This window comes from Daucus carota, chromosome 4 (genome assembly GCF_001625215.2).
Source record: "Daucus carota subsp. sativus chromosome 4, DH1 v3.0, whole genome shotgun sequence".
Classification (NCBI taxonomy): domain Eukaryota; kingdom Viridiplantae; phylum Streptophyta; class Magnoliopsida; order Apiales; family Apiaceae; genus Daucus; species Daucus carota.
The window spans coordinates 34,870,628-34,896,866 of NC_030384.2; the positions used below are offsets into that span (position 1 = coordinate 34,870,628).

The 26,239-nt window shown below is 34.4% G+C and overlaps 3 protein-coding genes across 4 annotated transcripts; 1 reads left to right on the plus strand and 2 right to left on the minus strand.

The window, feature by feature from the left end:
• Positions 1-1,852: 1,852 nt before the first annotated feature.
• LOC108219584 (gamma-tubulin complex component 2) lies at positions 1,853-9,346 on the minus strand. The gene is made up of 21 exons (XM_017393096.2): positions 9,174-9,346; positions 8,919-8,977; positions 8,740-8,785; positions 8,491-8,625; positions 7,768-7,899; positions 6,928-7,011; positions 6,748-6,846; positions 6,512-6,603; positions 5,924-5,996; positions 5,698-5,850; positions 5,491-5,610; positions 5,250-5,303; positions 4,921-5,004; positions 4,718-4,792; positions 4,506-4,637; positions 3,883-4,008; positions 3,639-3,746; positions 3,196-3,258; positions 2,997-3,071; positions 2,324-2,526; positions 1,853-2,248 (listed from the first exon to the last, which is right to left on the minus strand). The coding sequence occupies exons 1-21, from the start codon at positions 9,231-9,233 to the stop codon at positions 2,122-2,124; spliced, it is 2,100 nt and encodes a 699-aa protein (XP_017248585.1). The 5' UTR covers positions 9,234-9,346; the 3' UTR covers positions 1,853-2,121.
• Positions 9,347-12,115: 2,769 nt separating this feature from the next.
• Positions 12,116-14,986, minus strand: LOC108215797 (putative disease resistance RPP13-like protein 3). Of its 2 annotated transcripts, XM_017388370.2 has the most exons (2): positions 12,966-14,939; positions 12,116-12,849 (listed from the first exon to the last, which is right to left on the minus strand). In XM_017388370.2, exons 1-2 carry the CDS (start codon positions 14,803-14,805, stop codon positions 12,839-12,841), a joined length of 1,851 nt encoding a protein of 616 aa, XP_017243859.1. In that variant the 5' UTR covers positions 14,806-14,939; the 3' UTR covers positions 12,116-12,838. The 2 variants fall into 2 exon arrangements, with proteins under 2 accessions (XP_017243859.1, XP_017243858.1); XM_017388369.2 differs by having other exon boundaries at positions 12,116-14,986.
• A 2,242-nt stretch (positions 14,987-17,228) lies between these two features.
• Positions 17,229-24,593, plus strand: LOC108216154 (uncharacterized). The gene is made up of 12 exons (XM_017388841.2): positions 17,229-17,465; positions 17,559-17,631; positions 18,545-18,632; positions 19,033-19,182; positions 19,697-19,828; positions 20,173-20,311; positions 20,413-20,451; positions 20,541-20,615; positions 21,705-21,764; positions 22,882-22,946; positions 24,033-24,123; positions 24,299-24,593. Exons 1-12 carry the CDS (start codon positions 17,328-17,330, stop codon positions 24,341-24,343), a joined length of 1,095 nt encoding a protein of 364 aa, XP_017244330.1. The 5' UTR covers positions 17,229-17,327; the 3' UTR covers positions 24,344-24,593.
• The last annotated feature ends 1,646 nt before the right edge of the window (positions 24,594-26,239 follow it).

The window sequence follows — 26,239 nt, forward strand, 5'->3', positions numbered from 1 at the left end:
TAAAATTTTGTATATAATTATGTGGCCAAAGCATTTTCCGTTTATGTTGTAGAAATTTCTGATGGGGTCTGAGGTTCCGAGAACAAAGCCGCAGTCGGAAAAACGCCACATTCACATAAAGCAGCTTTGGCATGTCCTAAAGATTTTTCGAAATGTCGATTCATTCTTTTGCGTGGATTTGATAATTATTATTTAATAATTTATTAAATTGATTAAATTCTTATTATTTAATTAATTATCAGAGTAATTACTTAATTAAATCTTGTTTCATATTTCATGAATTAGGTCCCATTTACATTTTTTTATGAGGATTAGTTAAATATTATATAAATATAATAGTTGTGGACTGTTAAATTTTATTAAAAATCATCAAAATGGGAGGGAAGAAGTAATTATGTATAAATATAATAATATTTATTATAAATTAATAGTTGGGGACTGTTAAATTTTATTAATTTACAGAGATTATCAATTAATTATGATAAAATATATTATTATTATATTAATATCAATTGAAATATTGATTTTTTGTGAATTATAAATTAATTGATTATTAATTAATAGAGATTTTACTGTAAACACATTTTGACTTGAGACTTGAGAGGAGACTTAGGAGTGCATGCATCCTCAGTCCTCACAAGTGCAAAGGGGAACCATGACTCCACCAATGTCGGATACAAGTTTGTGAAAGCCGAATAATTGAAGATTTGATGGTGTATTACATGTTACATCACAGAGCCTCTTCTTGGAAAATTCAATGGAATTGACACATAGTGTTGGGACTCAAATTGTTGCTCACCGTACAAAATAAATTGGAAGATGAGGCGATGATAAGTGTTGAAAATAAGATAAATGACAATATTAATAAAAAAAGAAAAATTAGGATAGGAAAATGAAGAATATCTACTTGATATTAGGAAGATGCAGCCCCGGGGAGCACAGGCAATAAGCCTGAGGGAAGCACTATCTTGGATAAAGGACTGGAGGAGCTCTAAATGCATTTTTGAGTGTGATGCTAAGCTGGTGGTGGATGCAGTGAATGGAGATCGAGGAAATTCCTATCTTGATATGATTATCGATGATTGTATTGATATTCTTAAACACTTTGATGAAGTGTTGGTGGTTTTTGTCCATAGGTCTGCGAATAATGTAGCCCATTTGTTAGCTAAGGCTGCATATTCTATGTCAGGTTTACAGGAATGGGTACATACTGCTCCAGAGATTATTACTTGTATTCTTTGTATTCTTGCTTCTGAGTAAGTTTAATTTATGCAAGTTCGTTTCCTTCAAAAAAAAAAATAATGAATTCATTATGTTTGAATTACTTGGACGATATATTAATTTGAACCATAAACTGTAAACAAAAATAAAATTTGAACCATAAACTGTTGTAAATTTGCTAAACAAATTCATGTTTTTTTTCCTTCCCGGAATCACAGTTTCGTTCTCTCTATTTTTGAGTGATGTCGCGTCAACTTTTTCACAACTTGATCTTCCCTGCTCTTCGTTTTCAAAAAGAGAAGTAAAAGCGAGGCATACACGAAGATTAAACAACTTAATCACCATGTTAAGTACTACTTTCACGTTCTAACAATATGGATGTATATTTATATAATTAGTAATGCATTAAACATATGACTGTTGGATCCAGCACAGGAGCTTATCCTTCTTGACAATTGAATTTTCGTGGCTAAACTGACCAACAGTATTGAAGTCAAAACAGCATCAATGTTTCCCTACTTGTTCCTACCCCAACATACCTGAAACTTTTCGAGTTGAAGAGCTGCTGTCTTTGTAGTAAATACAGATTCATTCACTGTTGGTGCTCAAATATGTTCAATGGACAATGGTATAGAATAAAATAATTTAATTACTTCTTTTTTTTTTTGAAAGAAAAAAGAATTTGATTACTTAAAACAGTGTTCTGCTCAAAAATGAACCCACCCATATCTTATGTACCTCTATTATGGCTTCAACTTCCTAACACCCAACTTCACTTTACTACAAGCTCACAGACTACAACATACACTAAGATGATGGCAAATCACAATACAACAAAAGGGCATACATAAAATATCAGGGATTCTCGTTGTCTTGAAATGAGTGAAACGCATAAGCAACTTACTGGTCCCTTCCGACTCCAAGAATCAACTGTGCAAGATGAGTTAGGTATGGTTCTGCTTGGGCACTGCTACTCAATATTGGTCTCAAACTCCGTAGTTCATTGGTGAATTCCTTTTCAAATTTCCTGCAGATGTGCTCAAAATGTGAGTGATAAGACATGCACATACATGTGCATTTAGAGGCTAAGATTTTAACATACAGAATTGGTTCGACAAGGGTTTTGTCTTCACTGGCTAATTTTAGCTTTTGAGACGGATTCCTTCGTTTAACATTTTTTGATTTCTTTGTCTCATGTGAGGTATTTGATTGTGCGTCAGTCTTAGGAATATCAATTGAAGACGCAATCAACCATTGAGTTACGGCAGCATACTGAAGACATATTGATTTCAGCCTCTCCATTTTCTGCATATCAAAATCAATTTTCTGTTAAAAGACGATTAAAGATTGTTAAGTGCAAAAAAAAAAAAAAAACAAGACTTTCCTAAATCATATCATATTAACTAGGATACACTATGGCAAGTACACTGCAAAAAGATTGAAGTTAGATCCAAAGAGAGATGCTTAAGATACAATATAACAAATGAGAATGGTATTATCTTGTGCAATGTGCATGATGCATAAAATTTATCATCAGCCATTAAAACACCATATCTCATTAACTCTTGTTTTGTGTGTTGGTTATAATATGTGAAGTAAAACTTTTCCAAAATTTTCAACTCAAGAACTAACTGTTACAACAAAAGAGAAAATATTAATTAATTTCCAATTAAAATCAAACCAACCTTGTCTCTTTTTAATTTCCAATTAAAAAGAAAGTGACAAGACACATACTTCCAAACCAAAATTTGCAGAAGGGAGTTACAGTAACCAACCTTGAGTAGGACAGGGGAAAGCAGCAAGCATTCTCTGAGACACTTGTCTAGAAAAAAATCATGATACTGGATTACCTGAAATATAATAAATCATTTAGAAGTATCTAATAACAAACCAGGAGGGAGCAAAAGCCAGGCTCTATTGTGAGTGTTTGTCAGTCTAAATTTATAGCACTTCCAATGTAGGGGGGAAAAACACCTCGTCTATACTCTTGGCACCTTGAAGTCTATTGTGCATCACATGCCAATTGGGTTCAAGGACCTGAAATTATTAATATGTCTAAGAAAACAGAAAATCCTCATTTGAATACAAAAACTAAAAAACATAAACATTAGGCTACAACATAAAATTTGTTGGCTAAGACTAAAAAAAGAAGGCGACAAAAATATATCAACAAAGAAACAGCAGAAAACATATGAGAAAGTAAAAAATGAAGTCAACTCACGTAAGGTGGTAAGTGACAAACGTACATGCATGCAGAAAGAGAAGGGTTTGCTTAAATGGTTTAATAAAATGTTTGCATAGTGTTTTCCTCTTATCCTCGAGATGTTTATCTTTTACTAGTATCTTTTTCACAAGATGATGGAGTTCGGTAAAGAATTTGGTTCAAAGATGTAGAGTAACATAAAGTATAGACTTGCCTCGAATGTTAAATAGTGTAGAAGACTATTAATAAACTTCAGCATGCTGCGGCATAACAAAGATGATACAGAGACTGCTGTTCCTTTCATGTTGAGTGCGCGGATACCCTATAAGGAAAAAAAAAGAGTTTACTTCAGAAAAATAAATTGGGGAGGGGGGAGCTATTGGGCATCAACTGATAATGAATTGACTATTTTTCCTATTAAAAAACATATTAAATTAATAATGACATCCGCAGATTACTTGATGAATTTGCCATGCTTCACAAAGTTGCCGGTTCACGTGTTTACAATGAAACAAGAAGTGGAAGATCAATTGGTACTTTGTTAACGCTTTTCTTGATATGACTAAAGATAATGGCCACTGAACCTGTAACACATAACAATTAACAATGTCAATAGATCACATAACAAAGTAGTCCATCAATTACCATGAGCACAGACTAGATTGTTCTATTGATATATGGTTTATAAAAATTAAAAATAAATAAATTGGTACGGTACATACCCCATTAACTGCAGCAAACAAAAAATATCACATGTGCAGGATGGACAATTGATAAGGTAGATATAAGACATGCCATTGTGTAACACAAACACAAGGGATATCCGATACAGATTGCAGTAAGAGAGCCTATTTACCACAAAAGTAAAATACAAACCACTACAGTCACAGTATTCGATAAATTATATGCTGGAAGCATAAAAACAACACAAAAACACTATATTATTTACAGGTGCAATGTATCCAGTAATACCATAGATGCCGAGTTGAAGTATGTGTTCTTTACAGGATAATCCTAAGTAGAAACAATTCAGCTAATGGTACAAAAATAATTTAACAAAAGCGGAAGCTAGTAATCTAACCTTATAACTTAAGGAATATGTATCCATGCCAGTAATGTTCACTGGTTCATCCACGTCGTCTTTCTCAGGAACAGTCCCAATGAATTTGAGGTCTTTAAGTGTGCTCAACCTTTTTAGCAAAGTAGTTCTCTCCTAAAGTAAATGGAAAAGAGAAGTATTATGAATGTCATTTAACATCACCTTAGTGAAAGTAAATCAAAGATGTCACTGACCACACAGCACGTTAAGTCCTCATGGAAGGGGTCTGCTGCAGCTGCTGTGGTGCGCAAGGCAAGCTCCAGAAGAGACTGTGAAGTAAATCAAAGGCAATATCAAACATGGTGACAGCACTGAAACCTCTCATTTACATTATACATCAAAAACTTCCTCTGAATAATGGAAATAGAGCAAATATATATTAATAAAAGGAGAATACCTGCAATTTCTCTACTGAAATCTCATCTGGCCTTTTGACAAGCTCATCTCGAGCTATATCCATAAAGTGAACCAAGAAATCACCCTGGATATATATGTGAGAGAATAAAATCAGGTCCATAAAACAAAGAAAGCCTCCACAGCATAGACATATTCATAATTTACGGTCTGCATCAGTCATAAGACATTAATAAAAAGGGAAAAAATTCTAATTACCTATTACTCAGAAGCTTAACTTCGAAAACAGAAAGACTGATAGTTTTTATTTGGGAATGGGCGAGGCTAACGGGTCCAGAAAAAAAATATCATATCCGTCAGACTTGGTCATACCTGATCTAGAAGAAGATAATGCTTGATAGATCGCAGCTTTCCCATCAGGTCATACTACCAATTGCAGAAACAAAATTACTAATCATCACAACTAATTCACATATTTACATGCCATGAAGCAAAATTAAAGGTGATGCAAAATGTTCTTTAGAAAACAAGTCAAGAGGGATTGGAGGTGATGCCTATGGGAGATGTTCTTCAGATAATAAGTTAATACTTAATAGGTTCTCCTAAATTATACCTTCTCCTTTATAAGGTTTAAGAGCTCACTGCTAGAAAATTCATAAGCCGCCTTAATGCACTCAAGATAATGATGGCTTGATCCTGAGCTCATCAATTTTGTATTTTCTGACATGGGAACCTTCAACCAATATGTTTGTACACATTTATTAGCACCATTATACATACAAGTTTCTCATATATGAGTGGTAAGGATTCATCTTAAAACCTGAATCGTGTGTCCACATTCTCTCATAACATTTAAATATTTTCCAGTGGTCAAAATTGTTTCAGCAGCACTAGCAAGGAAGCTAGGAATTTCATCCTTAAGGCTGTAACGTTGCCGCCAATACTTAGCATCATAATCTTGAGAAAGACTCTCCTATTAAAAAAAGTGTCAGTGTCTGAAACAAACGTCACTGCTGACTGCATTAGCAGTATAATGGTAAAAGTACCTTCTGTAGAGATTTGTCCTCGGCAATGAAAAATTCGCCATGGGGATCATCAATCACACCTTCATACAACCATCTAAAAAGAATATCACAATCAACTTGAGGATTAATTTAATGTAATGTACTTTGGAGTCAAAGAACCAACAGTAGATATAATATTAAGTCTAGAAGAGCTTTGCCAAAAATATTTTCATAAGGCCGCAGCCAATAGTGATGCTGAACAAGGTCTGAAAATATATAGCAAGAGGCAGGGACGGAACCAGAAAATTTTCCGGGCAGGCGATATTTTACTAAAAAAAAATTAAGGACGAAGTTTATGAAACATGACAAGTTCAAAAGAGCAAAATAATGAATATTATAGATATTTAAATAAAAAAAGTGAATGATATGTAAAATTCCAAGAATAATTGGGAGAATTATATAAATATATTGAGTTGTGGCCTTGTGGGGGGACCAAATACACAAAATTATGAGTTTTGAGGGGACTAAATACTACAAATTATGAATTTCAATCATAAAAGTTGATTTTATATAAGACAACATGCCATACTTTATCTACTCTGGTAATCTCTTGCTTCTTTCAGAAAGTACCTTTCCAGTATGACGAGATAAGCAGAGCTTGCAGATTGTATCATTTTTTCTAGCAATGACCTCACTACATGATCACCAGCCATGGCCTTAGCCTAGGACAAACACTACAATTAGACAGCTACTGCAGTATCCACTGACTGATAAAAATATAGCAACACCTGACAGTTGTACATACAGTAATAGCCTACTGGGAACTCCCAAATTTCGGGGAAATATGTCAACCATTGATTGTATACCTGACTCTGCAAAAGGTTTAGCACTGCTGAACCCACTATACTTTTAGCCGAGGCCTTCTTTATAACAATGGAAAGCGCTTGCATTGACCCCATCATTGGCTGCAACAAATATTAACAAAATGCAGTACTCTACGCGAACTAATGAGCACCATCAGGGAAAAAAAAATTGAATATGTGTACCTGACAATAAAACCATAATCCTTGTATAGAAAGTCTCCCTAGTCGAAACTGATGTTCAAGCTGAGCCACCATAGCCTGGTAATCCTAAATTACATAGACGTAAACACAAATATTAGATTTGGCGAAGGTTTTAATTTTTTAATCACAATGTCATAGAAAAAAAAGAAGAACAAAATTATCACAACATCACTTAATTAAGAACAAAACGCTATATAAAACATGACAATCCAGGAATATGTACAAGATGATGAGAAATTTAAGTTTATAATTAGTAGTTGAGATAGATTGTCAATTGTAAACAAAACCATATACAGATGTTATACATGCACACTTGACGGGCCAACACATTAATGTGTAAGCTCATGGAAAACTTATGAGAAGTGTAATATATTTGATTATATAATGTATAAACTTACGAAGCAGATTTCAATAAAAAATAGATCTAATGTTAAATTTAATATTGTAACACACTAACATTACACTTTCACCAGCATAACATCGACCTATATCACAATTATAAAGTATATATATTTGGGTAATTGTGTTTACAAGATCTGTAATATTCGCGGCCATAGTCAGAATATAAACACAACAATGAGAGTAATGCCCTCACATGACAGGCACGCCAGTATGATCTTGTAATCAAATTTTATTTGACCTAAATAGTTTGTTGTGCAGTAGCTTTATACTCTAAGTGTTGAAGTATTTATGTACTTCTAATGCTAAATATATTTTGTCCCTCTGTGCACTAAGTAAATGTCATAAATCTTGTCAGGTTTGTCCCATAATCAGCAAATGTTCAATATTATTAGGAAAATATTATTAGGAAGGGTGACCTACTAAAAGAAGAGCTCTTAGGGCAGCAGCAAAAGCGTGATTAACTAAACCAGCCTTGAATTGGGACATTGACTCCACAAACTGATAGATCAACAAATAACTCTCGCATAATGGGAATATCCGCTTAGCTGATTCCTGCGATAAAAAAAAATGATTAGTTGAACTATGACTAATAAATATCGATGTAAGTGACACATGACAAATATCAAGCTTTGCAGATCCTAAGTTCTTACACAGAAATTTGCAGTAGTTTCTTGTTTTAAAATAAAGCTTCCAGAAGAACCTAAAAGTTTAAAGTTTATATCATAGTTGATTAGACAAAAATTGTGAAAAGTGGTAGCTCCATATAGATACTTTCAATTCATTCTTGTATAACAGCAATTACCAAATGGATTCACAGCCAAAAACTATTGTGCATCATCATAAATTATTGACAGATGATATTGTGTATATATTGTTCATGAAAAAGGACCTAGCTCCCAAAGACAAATTGACACAAGTGCAAGGGCACTGCTATACAGTTTGTCAATAATAGAACAGTTTCTCGAATAAGAGGTTTCAATTACTCACTTTAAACTTACATATACACAAAAAAACATGTTTACATAAGCATAGACCAGCTCATATACATATATAAATACATAGTATAACTGCACCCACTCAAACTGTTAAATTAAGAAAAGAACAAACTTATTTTCATTTATAATTACGGGCAAAAAATTATACCTGGAGTGCTAAATCCATTGACGCATCAATCTGGAAACTAATACTGTCCACGTTGCCCTTGACTCTTTTAATAGAGATATATCGTCCTTCAATTCCAACCAAACAAGATAGGAGATCATCTATAACAATCATTTCCTGCAGATTGTAACAAAACGAAAACAAATTCAACCAAATTCCTAAACATCAACGAGGATCATGAAAGCTTCGGGAAAAGGTACACATTACAAAGATATACATCTACACATGTACCTGAAGTGACGCATGGTAGCAAGCAATAGCCTTATCCAATCCAGGACTACATAACGATTCACAGCACGGAAACAAAATCACACACAATCAACCGAATAATGCTATTAACATATCAAAACAACTTACCACTAGTGGATACAAAAAATAAACGAAAAAAACTCGTGAATGCTGAAGTATACCTAAATGTCTCCATCGAAAAGCCTTTTGATTCACACAACCCCGACGCAGACTTCGTTTCCTAATAAACAAAATAATCTCATCATAACGCAGACTCTGACTACCAGTGATGTTCGTTACTTATAAGTAGGTGTGCATCGATCAGAATTGCGTAATTAACGTGCAATTTTCGCACTGTCTATTCTGTAATTAACCCTAATTCATTTTTTTTCAAAATTTTCTCATCGATTGTGCAAATGCTATCTGTGTGTAGGTACCTGGTGGAATCGGCCGGTGAGAAAGGGTCGATCGACGTTCCAGGAGGGAGTTGATTCCATTTTTCAACAGCCTTTTCTGTGATAATCTATGGAGCTTGTGAGACGAGAGTGGAGTGGAGACTTTCACTTTTTTGAACTTGCAACAACTCGCGCTACCGGGTCGGATCGGACGGCACTAATTTAAGTCCATTTCTGACTTGATATTTTTCTTATTTTAAATTTTAAAATAATTTCTAATGCTTTAATTCGATAAGTGCATAGCTTCAATTTTCAGTATGAATTATTAAAAAAATAGTATAAAATAAATTTGATATATTATTTATTTGAATGGTGAAAATAATTTTTATTAAAATAAATTATATAAAAGGATAAAAATATACATTCGATCAAATTCTGATTTTAAAATGGTTTATAGCTAGGGGTGTAATTCGGGCCGAGCGAGCCGGGCGTAATTCGAGCACTAATCGAGCCTAAATCCCTACCCGAACTCGACTCGTTTAATTTCACGAGTCGAGTCGAGCCGGCTCGTTTAGCTAAACGAGCTAAACGAGCCGGTTTTAGCGAGTCGGGCGAGCGGCTCGTTTAATTTTACACTTAATCGAGCCTAAACCTCTACCCGAACTTGGCTCGTTTAATTTCACAAGTCGAGTCGAGCCGGCTCGTTTAATTAAACGAGCCGAAACCTTTGTCTGAGCTCGGCTCGTATAACTAAACGAGCCGAGTCGAGCCTACTTAAACGAGTTTGAGCCGGGCGAGCTCACGAGCCGCCCAACTCGAATTACAGCTCTATTTATAGCTTAATTTTCCATTTATTATAGAAGAGAGATTTTCATTTTGAAAAACAGAATACCTGTATTGAGTTTTCCAACCACCAAAAGTAAATTCTACCCTTATAGAAACATGTTATATGAGGGTAGAGTTGATAAAATATATTTTCAATACAAAGCACAAACATCATTGAGCACTGAGTGTCTCTACATGTGCAATCAAAACAAAAACTAGTAACCAACACTACCTCTGAACATCCTGTAAATTGTAATCACTCTGCTCTTCTTCAGAGTTCCAACCTTTACAAATTTGATCGACAAATGCACCTTTCAATTATTAATCGGATAACTATCTGAATTCTGATCACAGAAAAACACCAACAGATGGAGCATTTTAGCCGTTCATAAATTTGAGCACGACAAAAACCAAAACAAACAAAACAGTGCCTGACAGCGTAAATAACCGCAATATAGTCTTATAAGAACATGTTTGTTTTTGTTTTTTTAGTTAGTATTGTGAGTATTGGAGAGCAATCAGAGTAATTTTTAGTGACTTTCTTTAGCTTCCAGTGTTTGATCTAAGAGGGAAGTGACAAAAGAAGATCTTTCAACCATCCCTTCCCAGGTATTTCAGTTATTCAAATTACTCTCAGTTCAGCATTATAATCAGCATCCATGACCATGAGGACCATGAATATGATGTTTACTTGCAAGTGCAAAAAACAATTTTATTCACTCATTTACAGAGCAATCCAAAAATGAAAGATGGTTGTCTAGTTGAGAGGTCCATTAGGCATTTGATGAACCACCCAAGAACTGGCTTGTTATCCTTCCACTGTGAGAAGAGACAGGTGTTCGCTGCTCTGTGGAGCCAGCCTCGCGCAGTGCCCTGAACTTTAGGAGCCATTGCCCCCAAGCCTTCGCTAGAGGACCCTAACCTCACTTCTCACTTGGATAGGGCAGGCCAGAGAAGCACCCAGATGGCCCAACCGTCAAGACCAGGCCAAACATCCAACCATCCAGCCCTCACTTGAGTTACAGGCTCGCGTTACCAAGCCCAGCTGGACAAGACAGTTCACTACTCGTTTATAATGTCTTGACATGTTTTAAAATTACTCGATGTGGGACTGAGAGGCAAATAAAACTAAGCATTGCTTCTTCTTTCATTCAGACATATGCCTTTGAAGATCAATTATCAGTTCCATTAGGACGTCAAAATGGTCTCACAACAAGCAAAAATGATTCTCAGAAGGAAACACTCCTTACCGTTTTACTCTCTCAATAACATTTCTGCAGAATTAAAGGTTAGACATGTCGAGATATAAACTATGCGCCATAAGGCACTGTCTTTGTGCTCTCAGATAAGCGTACAAGCTGTTCCATATACTGGTTCTGGCAAATCCCGATCCATTACTTATGCAACACTTATAAGCAGGCTTTCAATGTTCGAATCAGGATTACACTAATACTAACTCATTGGATATGTGACAATTGACATCTTTCGTAAGAACTTGTTTAACAACTTTGTCTGCCTCCGGATCAAACTCTTAACTCCGAGTTCTATCTGCTTTGGCATGTATAACATCAAGAACCCTTAAAAAAAATCTCAGTAGGTTAAGTTTACAATATCAGTGCACTTCCAGGCTAGGATGCAGACACTTAAAAATATAAATTAATTTAACTGTGAGAAATAATAGGTAAATCTAAGTTGTTGTGTCAAGTGAATTAATATTGTCAAGATACAGTGTCAGCTGATCAGTCTACTGCTGACATGGTCTTGCACCTTCACCCTTGAATCATTTGCTCTCGTGAAAAGTAATCATCAACAGTTATATCATCTTCTGTTCAATTTAGTTGATTTGCTTTAGAGTTTTTCTGGCTTGAAACCAGTTTTAAGTAACTCACTGGATTACTTTAACACGAACTCATTGGATACGAGACATCTTTCACAAGAACTTGTTAAACTACTTGATGTTGAAACATCATATATTTCCTTAAAATTGCACTAATTCCAAAATAAGCAGACATTTTCAGCTCAATGTGCTTCTCATGATTTATTTCCTTCATTTGTATGATTAATCGTCTCTCAACCCTTTGGATTTAACTAACATGAATTATTAAAAGAACGGTTAAGAAAAATAAGAGAAACAAATTGATCAGTGGAAAGTTATAGTGTAAAAAATAAATAAATGTACATGCTAATATTAAGTTTGGTAGATTTCTACAGCAATTACTGTTAACTTAAAAAGAATGTAAAATTTATAACTTGAAGACTAATTGTAGTAAATAGCAGGTATGGGAGGAACACATTTTACTTGTTCTGGAATGATTTTCAACTTGTCACAGTATTCTAATTCGAAACCTTTGAGAGAAGGCAGAGCTCCGTCCTCCACCTGCCATTCTTCCAGATTGGGGAGATTTCTTAATTCGAACAATCTAAGACATTGAAATGAATTAGGACTGCAAACCATTTTCTGCCCCACGTAAACATCATCCAAATCAAGTCCAGTGAGATTTGGCAAGCTTCCCAAAATGAACATAGGGTCTTCTGTGAACTCACTACCATAGAGTGATAAAACCATGACTGAATCTGGCAAAAACCTTAATTCTGATGGATCATTTATCCTACCTGTGAACATGATACTCTTGAGGCGTTTGCAAGATGAAAGAGGTTTGATTGTTGGAATGGGAGTGGTATGGAATTCGAGGAAGAATTTCTGGAGACTTTTTAAATTGGATATTGAGTCCAGGTTGTAGGCACCTCCTTTTATTGATGCATCTGTTATAACCAGTGTGCGAAGGTTGGTCAAATTGACAGTATTAACTTGGATCCAATCCTCATACCATATATCAAGAGTCTGAAGCTTTACTTGTTGGTTACCAATCTTCAAACTCCCTCTAGCTAGCCTCTGCGAAAAGTTTAGAAAATTAAGATGCCTCAGCTCTTTCAGGTCGCATATCTCTCTAGGAAATTTGTACTCATATGATAATGAACCACACAAAGTTTGAAGCCTTTTCAGTTTACCTATAGTTGGAGGAATTACCAAAGGTTCAGAAATCCCATGCATTAATCCTAAGAACTTTAGGAGAACCAAATCCCCAATTTCTTCTGGTATCCAGCGTGATGATACACTTAACATATCTAGCACCTTGATATATTTAAATCTCATGCACACCAACTTGACTTCTTCTAACTCGACACGTCTAGTTCCATAAATCAGTGCTAATGAACGCAGCTTTAAATCATCAGGGCTCGGTCCAAGTGATTCCAAATATTTACCAATTCCATTATTTATGGTATGCCGTGGTTGTCCTTGCAACAAAGAGCTTGGTTGTTGTTTACTTGAGTCAAAAATAGCCAAAAACTTCTCCTCTTTGGCCTTCTGTACGGCAAGGTCATGTACAAGATCATGGACCCTGCACTCCCGAACTTGTCCATCCCACAACAATGTTACAATCTGAATCATATTGCGGTTAATTAGCTCGTTCAGATTATCCTCAGCCACATCCTCCATGACTATTCCATCTCCTTCATCAGCTTCTGAAATAAATTCCTCTGCAATCCATATTTGCTTCAACTTGTGAACTCGAAAAGTCTGGTCTTCAGGGAACCTTGCAAGGTATAAAAAACATTGTCTGGTCTGGAAAGAAAGGTCATTGTAACTCAAGCTTAGTATCTCTTGAATCTCCACTGAGTTTCCCTTCAACTGTCTCCAAATATGATCTCTCACCTTTGACCAATCGTCGTAGTTCTTCTTGTGCAATAATAGCCCGCTTAGTACCACAATTGCAAGTGGCAAACCTTGACATTTACCTACCATATCCTTTCCTAACTTCTCCAGATTCTGAGCTGGTTCTACTCTCTTACAGAATAATTGCCAGCTTTCATCCTCCCTCAGAAAACGAAGCTCATGGACTAGACATCTGTCATCTACTCTCTGTGCAACGTTTTTGTTTCTCGTGGTTATGATTATCCTACTTCCATTCTTTTTGTCTGGAAAAGCTTTCTTAATCATTTCCCACGCCTCTAGATCCCATATATCATCAATCAGAACTAAGTAGCTACCTCCATCTAGTAGCTTTCGCAGGTGTTGCAGCAAGTCAACCTCATCCATCTTCCACAAATCCAAGTCATGTCCCATAAAAGATCTTATAATTCTCCTCAGGACATCTCCAATGTTATATTCCTGGGAGACACAAACCTTAGCACGAATCTTGAAATGGCCTAATTCGCTAGAGTGGTAAAGCTTATTCGCAAGTGTGGTCTTCCCCAAACCCCCCATTCCATGAATTGCAATTATTTTAAGCGAGGAATCCTCTCCCATGAGCTCGGCCAACAAAGCCCTGAAATCATCCTCAAAACCAACCACATCTACCTGGTTTTCAATGGCAGTTGTTCTTAGCAATACCGACATCTTTCTCTGTTGCCCCCTCAGAGTGGCTAACATGTTGGCAATACCATACTCTTCTCGCCTGTTCTTGATCTCAACAACTCTTCTCTTAAGTGACTCGATCTCCTTGCCAATATCATAAAGGCTAGCTTCTTTCTTGCACAGGCAAATAAGACTCAACAGACGACGATCCATACCACCTTGTTTCGTAGCTGCATGATCTTCTTCAAGGGCGCTAAACCTCTCCAGGATGATGACAGCATCATTAGCCACCTCTTTAATGTTGTTTATCCATTGTCGGATCCGGTGATCCAGTTCTTGTCTTGCTTCTGCATCTCTTACAGAAGATTGCAGGTAGGCCAGTTCATCTTTTAGCCACCTCACGCCATCTGTAACTCCTACTCTAGTGTTGACTTGTCTAGAAAGAAAATCATCAAGTTTTTCGATGGCAAAGGAAACAATTGCATCAACCATTAGTTTTTTATCAAGTAGAATAAGTTAAAGCCAGGCTATAAATTAATTGCAGAGAAATGGTTCTTGGATTGCTGTGGATAGAATTTGAGTGATAATCCTTGAGGTGGAGGTGGGTCTAGTGTTAACCAGTGGGAATCCAAGATCTGGTAAGTCAGGGTTAATGAGCTAGGAATTGTATAGTTGACTTGAAAAACACTACTGTGAATCTGTGATACTTATTAGCACCTGATGCATTGAACTTGAGTGATGCCATTTAGTCGGTGAAATGACTCATTTGTTTCTCCCTTCAGCACTATATTTCTGACCAGGAACAGGGCCTATCACAATAATATTTTTTTATTGAGCGATTGTTCTGAAATTTGAGAAAATATATATAAAGTATAAAAGGTTAATAAATTGGATCAAATAATATCAAATAATAAATTTGGAAAATGTGAAGCAAACCAGTGATTATAACTAATTTTTATTATAATTAAATGATACATTGGAAAATTTTAAAATATAAAATTGGAATTTGGAGGGGAGATTATAAAACAGAAGTGTAAATAGCTGTGACAATTTTTATTGTAACTACTGTATATATCTGGGAAAGAAATTCTGCAGCCATATATTACAACTGTAGCAGCAGGAGGAGGCAGAAACACGTCTTTAAGATGGTTAATTCCCACTAAACTTTAAGAAACAAACTAGATCAGGCTTCCATGCATGGCAAATATTGGCAATCAACTAAGACGGTTAGTTAGGCAGTGATGCACTGAAAGAAGACAACTACTACAACTTGAGTTACTGAGATAAGCGCTGCTTGCAAATTGTATCGTTTTTTCCAGCGATGAGGCATGATCACCGGCCATGGCCTTGGCCTGGAACAAAAACTATGTCAGGCAACTACTACGATATCAACTGTCTTATAAAACTATAGCAACACTAGACCATGGTGAAATTTTGGTCTATTAGCTAACCCCCAAATCTCTTAACATAAAGTCATCCACTAATTGCATGCCTGGGTTTAGCACTGCTGAACTGACTGTACTCTTAACTGGGGCCTTCTTTATAACAATGGAAAACTGGAAAGTGCTTGCATTGGGTCATTGACTCCATCATTGGTTGCATCAAATATTAAACCTGAAGAAGGTAGTCAAGGTACTCTATGAAATTTACAGGTAATCGGTTCCCTGTAGTATACCCGTTAATAAAACCATATTTGACAGTTGAGTGCCAGCTTATATATAGGGTTAAATAGCTAATTCATAACTGAGCTCATTAAAAACTTGCAATTTGGTCATGTTGTTGAAAAACCTTTCACATACATAACTTATAGCTACCTATAATTTTCAATCGAACTATGTTCCTAACAGAAACTTACATGTCTATTAAAAGTCATTGACTTTTAACGTTTTTCTTTAGTTTACCCGTTAACCCGACCCGACCAAATCCTATTTACATCCTATTTTTAAATTTTATTATCAAAAATGGTATTAATCAACTTACTATACATATACTTAATCAAAAATAGATTGATACTTGTATAATAGTATAACATTGACACATAATACCCGAATACCATTTATTAACGCTACTTCATGCAACATTTTGAATATATATCATAAACGCTATATCGTCTAGCCTTTTGTTGGGGTAAAAAAACATAATGCTATTTCATGCAGTGTTCTGTTAGGGTTAAAAGAACAAAACCTTACATCGTGTAGTGTAGCATTATGTTGGGGTTATGTAAACAGAACACTACTTCGTGTTGTATGTGTTGGGATCAAAAGAACAAAACGTTACATGATATAAGTTTCAATTCAAAATTGGAAATGCTCGTGATACTAACTGGCGTTTTAGGCCATTTTTCCCAATCATGTTATGTTGACAAATACAAGTTGTATATGCTCACGAGTCACGAATATATCAAGAATGCAATGCAGGAAATGGTCATATTGTTTTGTGAAAACTTGCAAAATAAGAGAACACTTGAGGTTGTTATATACAACAGGATTCTAACTAATTTTCAGTTATGCTGTAATGACCATACAACCCTTAGCTAGTATATTAAAGACTAACATGTCCATTAACACGCCCCCTCAAGCTGAGCGGGGAGGAGACAACTCCGAGTTTGGACAAGAGATAGGTAAGTTGCTTGGTCAGCATGTCAGCAACCTGTTCAATGGTAGACACATGCTGAGTGTGTAGCTGGCCAGATTTAAACTTGTCTCGATTGAAATGTAGTTGGCCAGATTTAAACTTGTCTCGATTGAAATGACAGTCCACCTCAACATGTTATTTTGAGAATTATCTCCGTATTTTATGAAATATGAGCTTTTTTCGCATATTCTTCTGTAATTAGGAAAACAAAAAAATCAAAAAAATATATTAAAAATTATTATCATGAACGATATTATCAAAAAACTCACCAAAATTTAATTATTATCATCGGGCGGCCTACGTCGGAGCTCCGATCCATCACTTAGTCCTTATCATAGCGAGTGTGAGACTGTTACACAGCGGTGAACTAGTTTGTAAAGATGTATGTATATACCACCACACCTACTAAACCCACCCCTCTCCACTCTTCTTCTTCTTCTTCTTCTTCCGCCACATTTATTCCTAAATTTCACCTTCATTTCTCCACTCCTAACCCTAATCCATCCTATCCTCATCAGGTACTTTTGCAATCACACTTCATTTCAATCACACTACAACTTTCAATTGCATTTCAATTTCATATGTATTTCATTGTCATTTTTTGTTTGCAGGTTATCAAGCATCGTCGTCATCGATTCGCGGTTCTGAGATGCTCTCATGCTTCAACTTCGCCACAATATGGAGGTATATTTGTATATGCAAATACCTATTACATTAGTTTACTTGTGTTTGTTCGGATTGGCGTGGAGTTTGTTATTGTATGTTTTGTCCATTGTCGAGTTTTGAGAAGTACACTTGAAACTATAGTGAATTATTGAATCATGGAATTGTGTTTTATGCGAAGAAGTTGAGCTAGTTTCCTTTTTGAAATGTGGATAAAGGTTGATTAGAGAATTTGTGATTGTGTTAGTTGGGAAGGGAATCTAGGCGTATATATTAAGATTAATATAATGAAAGAAAAGATATACTAATTCTTTGGCATTGCAGGCTTCATTTGTTTGGTGTAAAATGTTTTAGCTAAAAACATTTTCCCGAGTGTTAGTTTGTGTACGATTATATTAAAAATTCGTGCAATTTAAAGAAAAAAAGAGTTAAAAAAGTGATAAAAATATTTACTAATGTTTATATTATTTCACACATTCCATTCTTTTGCCTAATATTGGATACAATATTTTATGCAAAACAATCAGAGCCATGATGTCACTTCTATCCTTGACCCCCCTTCAGTAGTTCAGTTCCAAGTGATTGCTTCCTCGCATGGGGATGGGGCCATTTCTCTTATGTTGACTGTAATATGAATGATGTTGGCACACAAAGCTACATAACCAAACAATTATTGGTACACCTGTTGTGAGCTATGTTACCTGCACCTGGCCAGGAATGTCCAACACCGATGTGTCCAAGTGTCAGACTCTAGCATTCTTATTTGTAGCTTCACATGTTTTGCCCCCAAAATGAAGTGTCCACTGTCTAGTATTTGACACCGGGTACTCCGGGTGAAATAAAGACTTGAAGCAACATAGTCTATGGTATTCCCACACGTATAGGTTTCTTTCATCTGAGCAATAATAAGGCTCTAATTAATATTTTTTTCCAGGTACATATGATCCGGAACTGAACTATGTGCTTCAGCTTGCAACTGGTTCTGAATTGTATGAACTCAAACAAATTCTTTTTGGCAAAAGGTAGGTGCTACCTGAACTATGTATTCTTTTGTGGACAACTAAAAATCACTATTAAACTCAGATATTCTTACAGTAAATTAAAATAAAGCATGTCCAGAGGTGATTGGCAAACTTCAGAACTTATTAACTTAAAAAAAGTGATGCACCAGTTTTTAGTTTGAGAATTTTGAACAATTTCCTGACTGAGTGCACATTTAGGTGAATTAAGGAATTTGGAAGGAGCAAGGAAACAGAGATAGAAGTAGATGATGCTTATAATGTATTTGGGTCCTGTAAAAATGCTTAAAGCAATTAGCTAATCTTAAATCCAAGCTTTCTGACTGCTATGGAAGTAACAAACACGCACACACCCCTTTAACATGTGCGAAGGCCTAATTTTTTTTTGACCTGGATATTACAGTTATTTCAGTCCATTGTTGAAGTCAATTGCAAGGCCTAAGGACATCGACTATGTCATGATTGAACAAGATCCAGACGAAAGAGATGACTTTATTGCGATGCTTGAATCAAGATTCTTTTTCCTTGCTGCTGATGCACGTTCCACATTAAGGTTATTCATCTATTTTGCTAATTTCTTACATACTGCACACAAGCAGAAATATTTTATTACTTGTTTTTTTTGCTATAAAATTGTTATCAGTTTAATGGTTTGAACCTGGAGACCTTTTTGAAAGCTGCCATAGTTCAAATTATTTTTATTACTGCTCCTACAATGGATAATTCCAAAACTGAAGTTATTGATTTGTTAATGAAATCTGCTGCTATTCTGCCTATATTCGAAGTATGAAGTGGTATTTAAATTCACAGCATGAAGATTCGAATGGAGTACCAGACAGCCTTGTCATCATCATTATTAATATGATTTTGTGGTGTACATTATACACAATTTACAACTTCTAAAATAACACGCTATGGTTTGTAGTAGTTTCTCAAAAGATCAATTGTTAAATATTAGAACCTGCACTCACTCTGTCCAAATACTCCCAATAAATACTTCAGCTTGTTTCTTATAGCAGAATTCCCTTGCTTATATTCCTGATAAGTATATGTGATATTTATGGCAGGGGTTGGAGGCCATCATATAGGAATGTGTTGCTGGGTGTACGAAAAAGGCTGAAAATACCTTGCTCAGCCAAATTGAAAACGGAAGACCTAGAAGTAGAGATATTTCTTTATCTGCTGCAGGATTACTCTAGGTATTCTTATCAAAGTCAGTTGATTTTTCTAGCTATTCTACTCTACTTTTGGATTGTTTCCAGGTTGTTAGCAGATAATTGAACCATTTTTTATTAAATAAATTAAATTTATTATTTCAACTTTATACCACTCTTGTAAATGGATTCCAAATGCTTGTGTCTCTACCTGTGCCTGTGTGAATTCCACTTTTAACTTTAGCTTATAAAGTGAAATATTAGGATCTAATTTTTTGGGAATGCTGTGATGTTTAGCTCTCTCATGCATAATAATCATTTAGTAAATTTCTTATCTGGTACTATACTAATCACTTATTTTAGCTGTTGAAAAGTTATTGTTGATGCAGTGATGAAGCAGGAAGGCTAACCAAATCATTGACTCCTGATGGTCAGGGTAGTTTAGAAATTGGTCTCAGCCAGTGGAAAATTCAATCTGTTTCTGCTTTTAGGGCTGGAGCACTGGGACTCCGTTCAGTGATTTTAAAGGTTTTTTAGGATTTTATTCGTGGCTGTTATCCCATTGTCTTTCATTGACTTGACTATTATTTCTCTCTTTTTATATATTAGCTTCTATGTTCTTTTTCCAGGGTGGTGGAATTTTCACATTAGGGAAGTTATATAAGTTGGTAAGAGTGTAATCATGTGATTTGTTTAATTTTTTGTCTTTATCTTTAGCTGATTATTGCAATATTAACCTAGTCTTCTGGTCTAGTAGTTAGCAAGGGGGCTATCTGGAAAATTATTTTTGGAAGCTGCCAACTATCAGATAAAGAATGAAGTACTCAGGAAGGTACTTAGTTGACTAATTTATTAACTAAGTGAAATAACTTCTGCAATCTTTACCAACATCTTAAAAAGTTCTGTATCCACTCTTCTCTTTGCTATCGAAGTATACATGTGCAACATATGCACTATGAAATTCAATTGATCAATATAAATTTCTTCCCACCGCCTCACATTCTTAAATATATTTTGAAAGTTTGTTTAATTTTATTAATATGCCACTATTAAAAACATTGGACAGCATTCTGCATAGCGTGCTATATATTGTAATACAAGTGGACTAAGACAGTGCGTAACCTCACACCATACTCTTGTGCATCTAAAAGACTAAAATGTCATTTTGAGAGGTAAAATGTTCTACTTTATGGGCAAACAGATTCCTTTTCCCTTTGAATCCATAATATTTTGGTTCTACATTTCCTCGGGGTCTTGATAAATGATTGTCAGATGACTACCACTTAAAAGGAGAATTTATTGGAACTGAAATTGTTAATAAGTATGGAAATTAGAGGCTTTATTCAATGGCAAAAGCCAAAAGCAAATCATCCTCTACTGCTATGGTAATACCTTGACCAACTAGGCAATAACATTAAGAAGTCTTTGACGTGGTTGATTGCTGATATTGGATTCTTAAAAAGGCCTCAACAAGGTGATAACAATTGTATAGGTCTCGCTCCTATCTTGTTTCTTGAAATACAAACAACACTCTCCACCACCCAAAATTTAATTGTTAAGTTTCTTGTGGTGATTGTCCTATCCACTGATATTACACACACACACATGTGTAAACGACGTGGTATTGTTAAATTCTTTGTGTTAAATTAAATATTTTTTTTCGTTCAGTTTTACTTAAGTTGTATTCAAGCTATATGAAAGATCGAGTGTATTTATTTATTTAATATTGGTGTGATGTTTAAAATATGTTATATTTGAGTTATGCTGTCTTTCATCATTTCATGTACATTTTTGCTACCTCTTATTCAGCTTTTCTGCATTCATTATATATTACCTCCTCTTCTTTCTTTGTTCTAAATTTATCACTATTTACTTCTTTTTCAAGAATGTAACATGTTTCATCTACTTTTTTCTGTTTTAGGGTGGACACTTGGCCGCCATTAACTTGGAGTCAAGAGCGGCCTTGCTTGCAGCAAAACAGGTAATATCACTGTAAATATTTCATTTTAATTTTCATTTCAATAATATTTCAGAAGATAATAATTTTTTTTTTGATAAATAGAGTTCTGAGATGAGATGATAATTGTAATACTAAGCAAATAAGCATATCAGTCACATCAAATTTGTTTGTAGCTAGGTTCTGGCTTAGACTTTAGATGCTCTAGTGTAAATCAATGGTGGGCGTGTTTGGCCCCCTTTTTAGTGAAGATAAAGGACTTATTTCAGGAAAAAGTTTCACATTTACATAATATTTTTTGGTATTAAGTATTTTATAGGAGTTTAACATTCTTTATTTACAGAAGTAAGTCACTTATTTACAGATGAGATATCATGTTTATAGTATCTGATATATCAAAATTATATTCAACTAAGGATTTATTACCGAGGAAAGGAAACTCTTTAGTTGAGTTGAACAGTGTTTCAGCATTTGCCTGATGTATGTACACAATTTTTTGAATAGAAATTTCATATCAAACTGCACCATCTCAAAGGTCCAGTTGTGAAATTAATCTGATTTAGCATTAATACCAGAAAAAATTCTGGTTCAGTGTGTTGTTCATATTAAGCAGCATATCAGAATATAGAAGGGTGCTTACTGGTACCTTCACTTTTTAGAGTAATTGTCACGAGTTCAGCCTTACGCAGGCATACTTCATGTGCTTTCATTAATGTTGTGTTTGATAGGAGAGAATGGAATGGGGAAAGGAATAAATACGTGTGATTGAAATTCAAGGCAAAATAAAATGATGTAAGAAGGAAGATTGAACAAAAATAATGGAGTGTAAATCATACTATATGAGAGAAGTTTGTAATAGTCTGAACTCTAATTGGTGGGCTTGAACTCTAGTTTATATATATCTAGTAATGAAAAGGAGGGAATGTATTTATTTAATTTAACATAAATGAGTGCAAAATTTATTAATTGCATTCCCTACTAATCTCATTCACTAGTACCAAACACAACCAAAGAATATTCAATACTACTCATTATATAGTATATAGACCTCATGTATGTATTATGTTAGCACACTTTAAAGTGATTGGAAACATATCGAATCGTTTCTATTTGAATAACACATATCGCTCATCATGGACAGGGTTTAACAGGTGCTGCATCTAGGTACATTGGACTTAGGAGCATGATGACTTTGTTCGGACCAATGTATTTTCTCTTATTTACTACAGTTTCTTTACACCTCTATCATTTTCTAGAAATTTCCTACTTTAGGTATTTTGTTGCTATTATGCTTCGAAGTTTGGTTGTTTCTTGAATCTTGTCGCCATGTGGGTGTTTAATTTTTTGGTATTTTTTCATTAATTATGCAAAATTTGATCCTCAAATACCTCTCTAGCATCCTGGTAATAAGAAAATACAAGGTTGTGGTGAGCTTCATTTTGCTCTTCGAGTAAGTCCAAGTGTGGCTAAATGATGTCCTCAGTTAAAAGTTAAAACATAAGGAATCTTGTACAAAATAGTGTCCTAGTGGTGCCTTAAAAGCTAGAACAATCATCTTATGTGTTATTTTCAAGGCACCACCATGCATGCGTCATTTAATATTTAGTGAAAATATTTATTTCCCTCTTCTACACTTTATTTCCCCACCACTTCCACTTGCTACATGAAATATAATATTTTATTTTAATAATAAGGAACATGGATTAGAGATGTTGTTGGGGTTGATACATAAAAACAATGTCCTAAATCACTAGGAAAGTATTTTTTTTAATCATAAATATGAGGTACCTACTAGGACACTATCGGCATTGCTCTTAAGCCTAAAAAAAGAGTTATTTTATACCTCCATTTTTAACTTCATCCAAGCACACTCATTCTGTTTCCAAAAATTCTCTTCTCTTGTATGATTACTTCCAACCATATAAATGAGATAGCTGCATCTGAAATCACTAGGAAAATTCTGAATCACTTTTAACAAGAATGAGAAAAACTAGCAAGTCCGGGGACACAATAACCATCTGCTTCCTGCTCATTCTGTACAGTGAAAAGAGGGTGGTTACAAGATGCAATCTCTATAAGATTTTTAATCTGTATGTAGGTTAGGTTTTAGTCTTCATGTCTTTCGTGGAGCATCTTTCTAAGTAATTAGTTCGCAGGTAGCATTATCATAGTTCAGTATTGATCTGTTTAGCTGCTGTACAATTCCTTCTATCAAATGATGTCATTGCTTTTCCGAAAAACTTTAGTTGTCTGGATGATTCCTCACCAATGTGCTTTCTTGGCCCATATTAGGCTGTGGGGTACCTTGTTGGCAGATGTCGTCATTCAGATGCTTGGAACAGATTATGCTAGAATCCTTCGAGCAATTTATGCAATTGCACAGGTAATTGTCATTATTACACATAACACATGCTTAGATGGATTTTGTCTTGTTAGCGTTATCAAGTTTTTTTGTTGAGTTAGGAAAACATGTGATATACTGATATAGCTATCAGATTAGCATTGGATCTGCATATAGGCCCTCATTTTGGTTTCCCCCCCTATATTTTTTGCTTCAGATTCGGATTGCACGTACACATCAGTTACCAAATGATATCAGCTGAAGTCTGTTTCTTGCGGTATTGAGTTAATAGCTTCATATGGTTTAAAGCTTTGACAGCACCAAAGGTGTTCTCATGTTTTGATACTTGTGTTTATCACTATCTTTTCAATTTTTGCAAATTGTTAATAGGTCTGGACTGTTTACAGTTCTACAAATCATACTGTGTGATAGTTGTAGATACATTGTATAGGCTAGTTACATGTATATGTAGATTTTTAATTCACGTAGAATGGAAATTTTTTGTCTTATAATGTGCCGCTGGGAGGATTATGGGATGGTAAGTTACATCTCCTTGCACTTTTTTGATGACACAAGTCAGAGCTTGTTTAGCAACTCTTGAAAGCGAAGTTGATAGTGTTTGCAAGCAGAGAACATGGGAGAGGATAGTGTGTTCTTTCTAAAAATTTCTTTTAGCAATACGGAGTCATGATTTGTTATTTCTTTGTGGTTATTTATTTTTATAAATTATTGGAGAATTATTTAAATAAAAAAAAATGTGTGTTACATATAAGGTTTAACAAAAATTTTGCAAGTTCATCCAAATTCATTAGCATGTGTTTATGAGCACATCAGAAAATACTCTTTGTGAAAGATTCACTCGAATACTTAGTTATCCTGATAATTATTAATCTGTTTTGCAATATATTTTTGATTTCATTAAATAGAAAGTCATATTTAAAATTTTATTTTTAAAGCTAAACTTTTAAAAATTAATTATATAATTATGCAGTCAAAACTTTAGATTATTCGTTTGAATTCAATGAGCTCATTAAAATTGAGTTACGACATTTACGGGTTTATAAATTGAGATAAACTCAATAAAATTCACATTAGATTTGTATCCTCTTGGTCACAGGTTCGACTCTGAAGGGAGCGATATTTGTGATTATGCCTACTGGGCCAGAACCTGTCGCTTAAGCGGTTTACCTTGGTTCGTGCGTGGGTTTACCAGTGCGCACCCTTAGACACAAAATATATTTTAAATTACGTACTTAAAATCAACTAATATAACACTGATGAAATATTAATTTATGAATTTATAAATTTGAATATTTTAAAAATTTATACATCATGTTGATAGTGTCAAAACTCGTGGACAAAAAAAAATATGAACACTTACATGAACATTTATACGTCCACAAAAAAATCTAAACCACTTTACACTTCTATGGACATCGATCTATGTGGTGTTAATCTCATATATATTTGAAATGGCATCTTTACATATATGGTAATAAAATAATTATGCTCTTAGTCTCTTTCAATATCTCTAATAAAATTAAGATCTGTACGCATTTAATGAATTAAAATTGTATCTTTATGTATATGATAATACAATAATTATACTCTTTAAACCTATTTAGTCTCCTTCAATATTCTCAATAAAATTAAAATTTGCACATATCAGATGAATTAAATTAATTACTCATAAAAAATTAACATTTTAGACATATATTTTTAATTTCAAAATTGCATAAAGGAAATATTAGATGTTTATTTTGATAAATTATTATATAAGATACAAAATTACAACATATCTTTTATAGTATTATCAGGATGATCTACAAAAATATTCATGTTTCAAATTTATTACTAAAAACACGATAAAAATTACGCATAACGTTACAGCCCTTGTTTCAAAAAAAAAAAACAAAAAAAAAAAACAAACAACAACGTTACAGCCCTCCGTCGAAACGAGTTGCTTTTCAGCTTGCAGTAATCATGAGTGGATTACATTGTACTGTATTTTCGATTTTTTTATATGAAAAAAGTCTTTAATATTTTTATCTATTCCATTAATTTTTGGTAAATTTATAAAAACATTTATGTTTTAAAAAAATAAAAAACATGATCAAAATTACATTTATAGTTGTAATTTTTGTTGAATAATAATTGA

Excerpts from the sequence above, each read along its gene's own strand:
- LOC108219584 (XM_017393096.2), bottom strand. The coding sequence starts at position 9,233 with ATGGAATCAACTCCCTCCTGGAACGTCGATCGACCCTTTCTCACCGGC. Across the intron at positions 3,747-3,882 it reads AAGCATGGCAAATTCATCAA|GGTATCCGCGCACTCAACAT; the intron begins GTAATCTGCGGA and ends TTTTCCTTATAG. Across the intron at positions 3,259-3,638 it reads TACACTATTTAACATTCGAG|GTCCTTGAACCCAATTGGCA; the intron begins GCAAGTCTATAC and ends TAATAATTTCAG.
- LOC108215797 (XM_017388369.2), bottom strand. The coding sequence starts at position 14,805 with ATGGTTGATGCAATTGTTTCCTTTGCCATCGAAAAACTTGATGATTTT.
- LOC108216154 (XM_017388841.2), top strand. The coding sequence starts at position 17,328 with ATGTATGTATATACCACCACACCTACTAAACCCACCCCTCTCCACTCT. Across the intron at positions 20,312-20,412 it reads TCCGTTCAGTGATTTTAAAG|GGTGGTGGAATTTTCACATT; the intron begins GTTTTTTAGGAT and ends TTCTTTTTCCAG. Across the intron at positions 20,452-20,540 it reads TAGGGAAGTTATATAAGTTG|TTAGCAAGGGGGCTATCTGG; the intron begins GTAAGAGTGTAA and ends CTGGTCTAGTAG.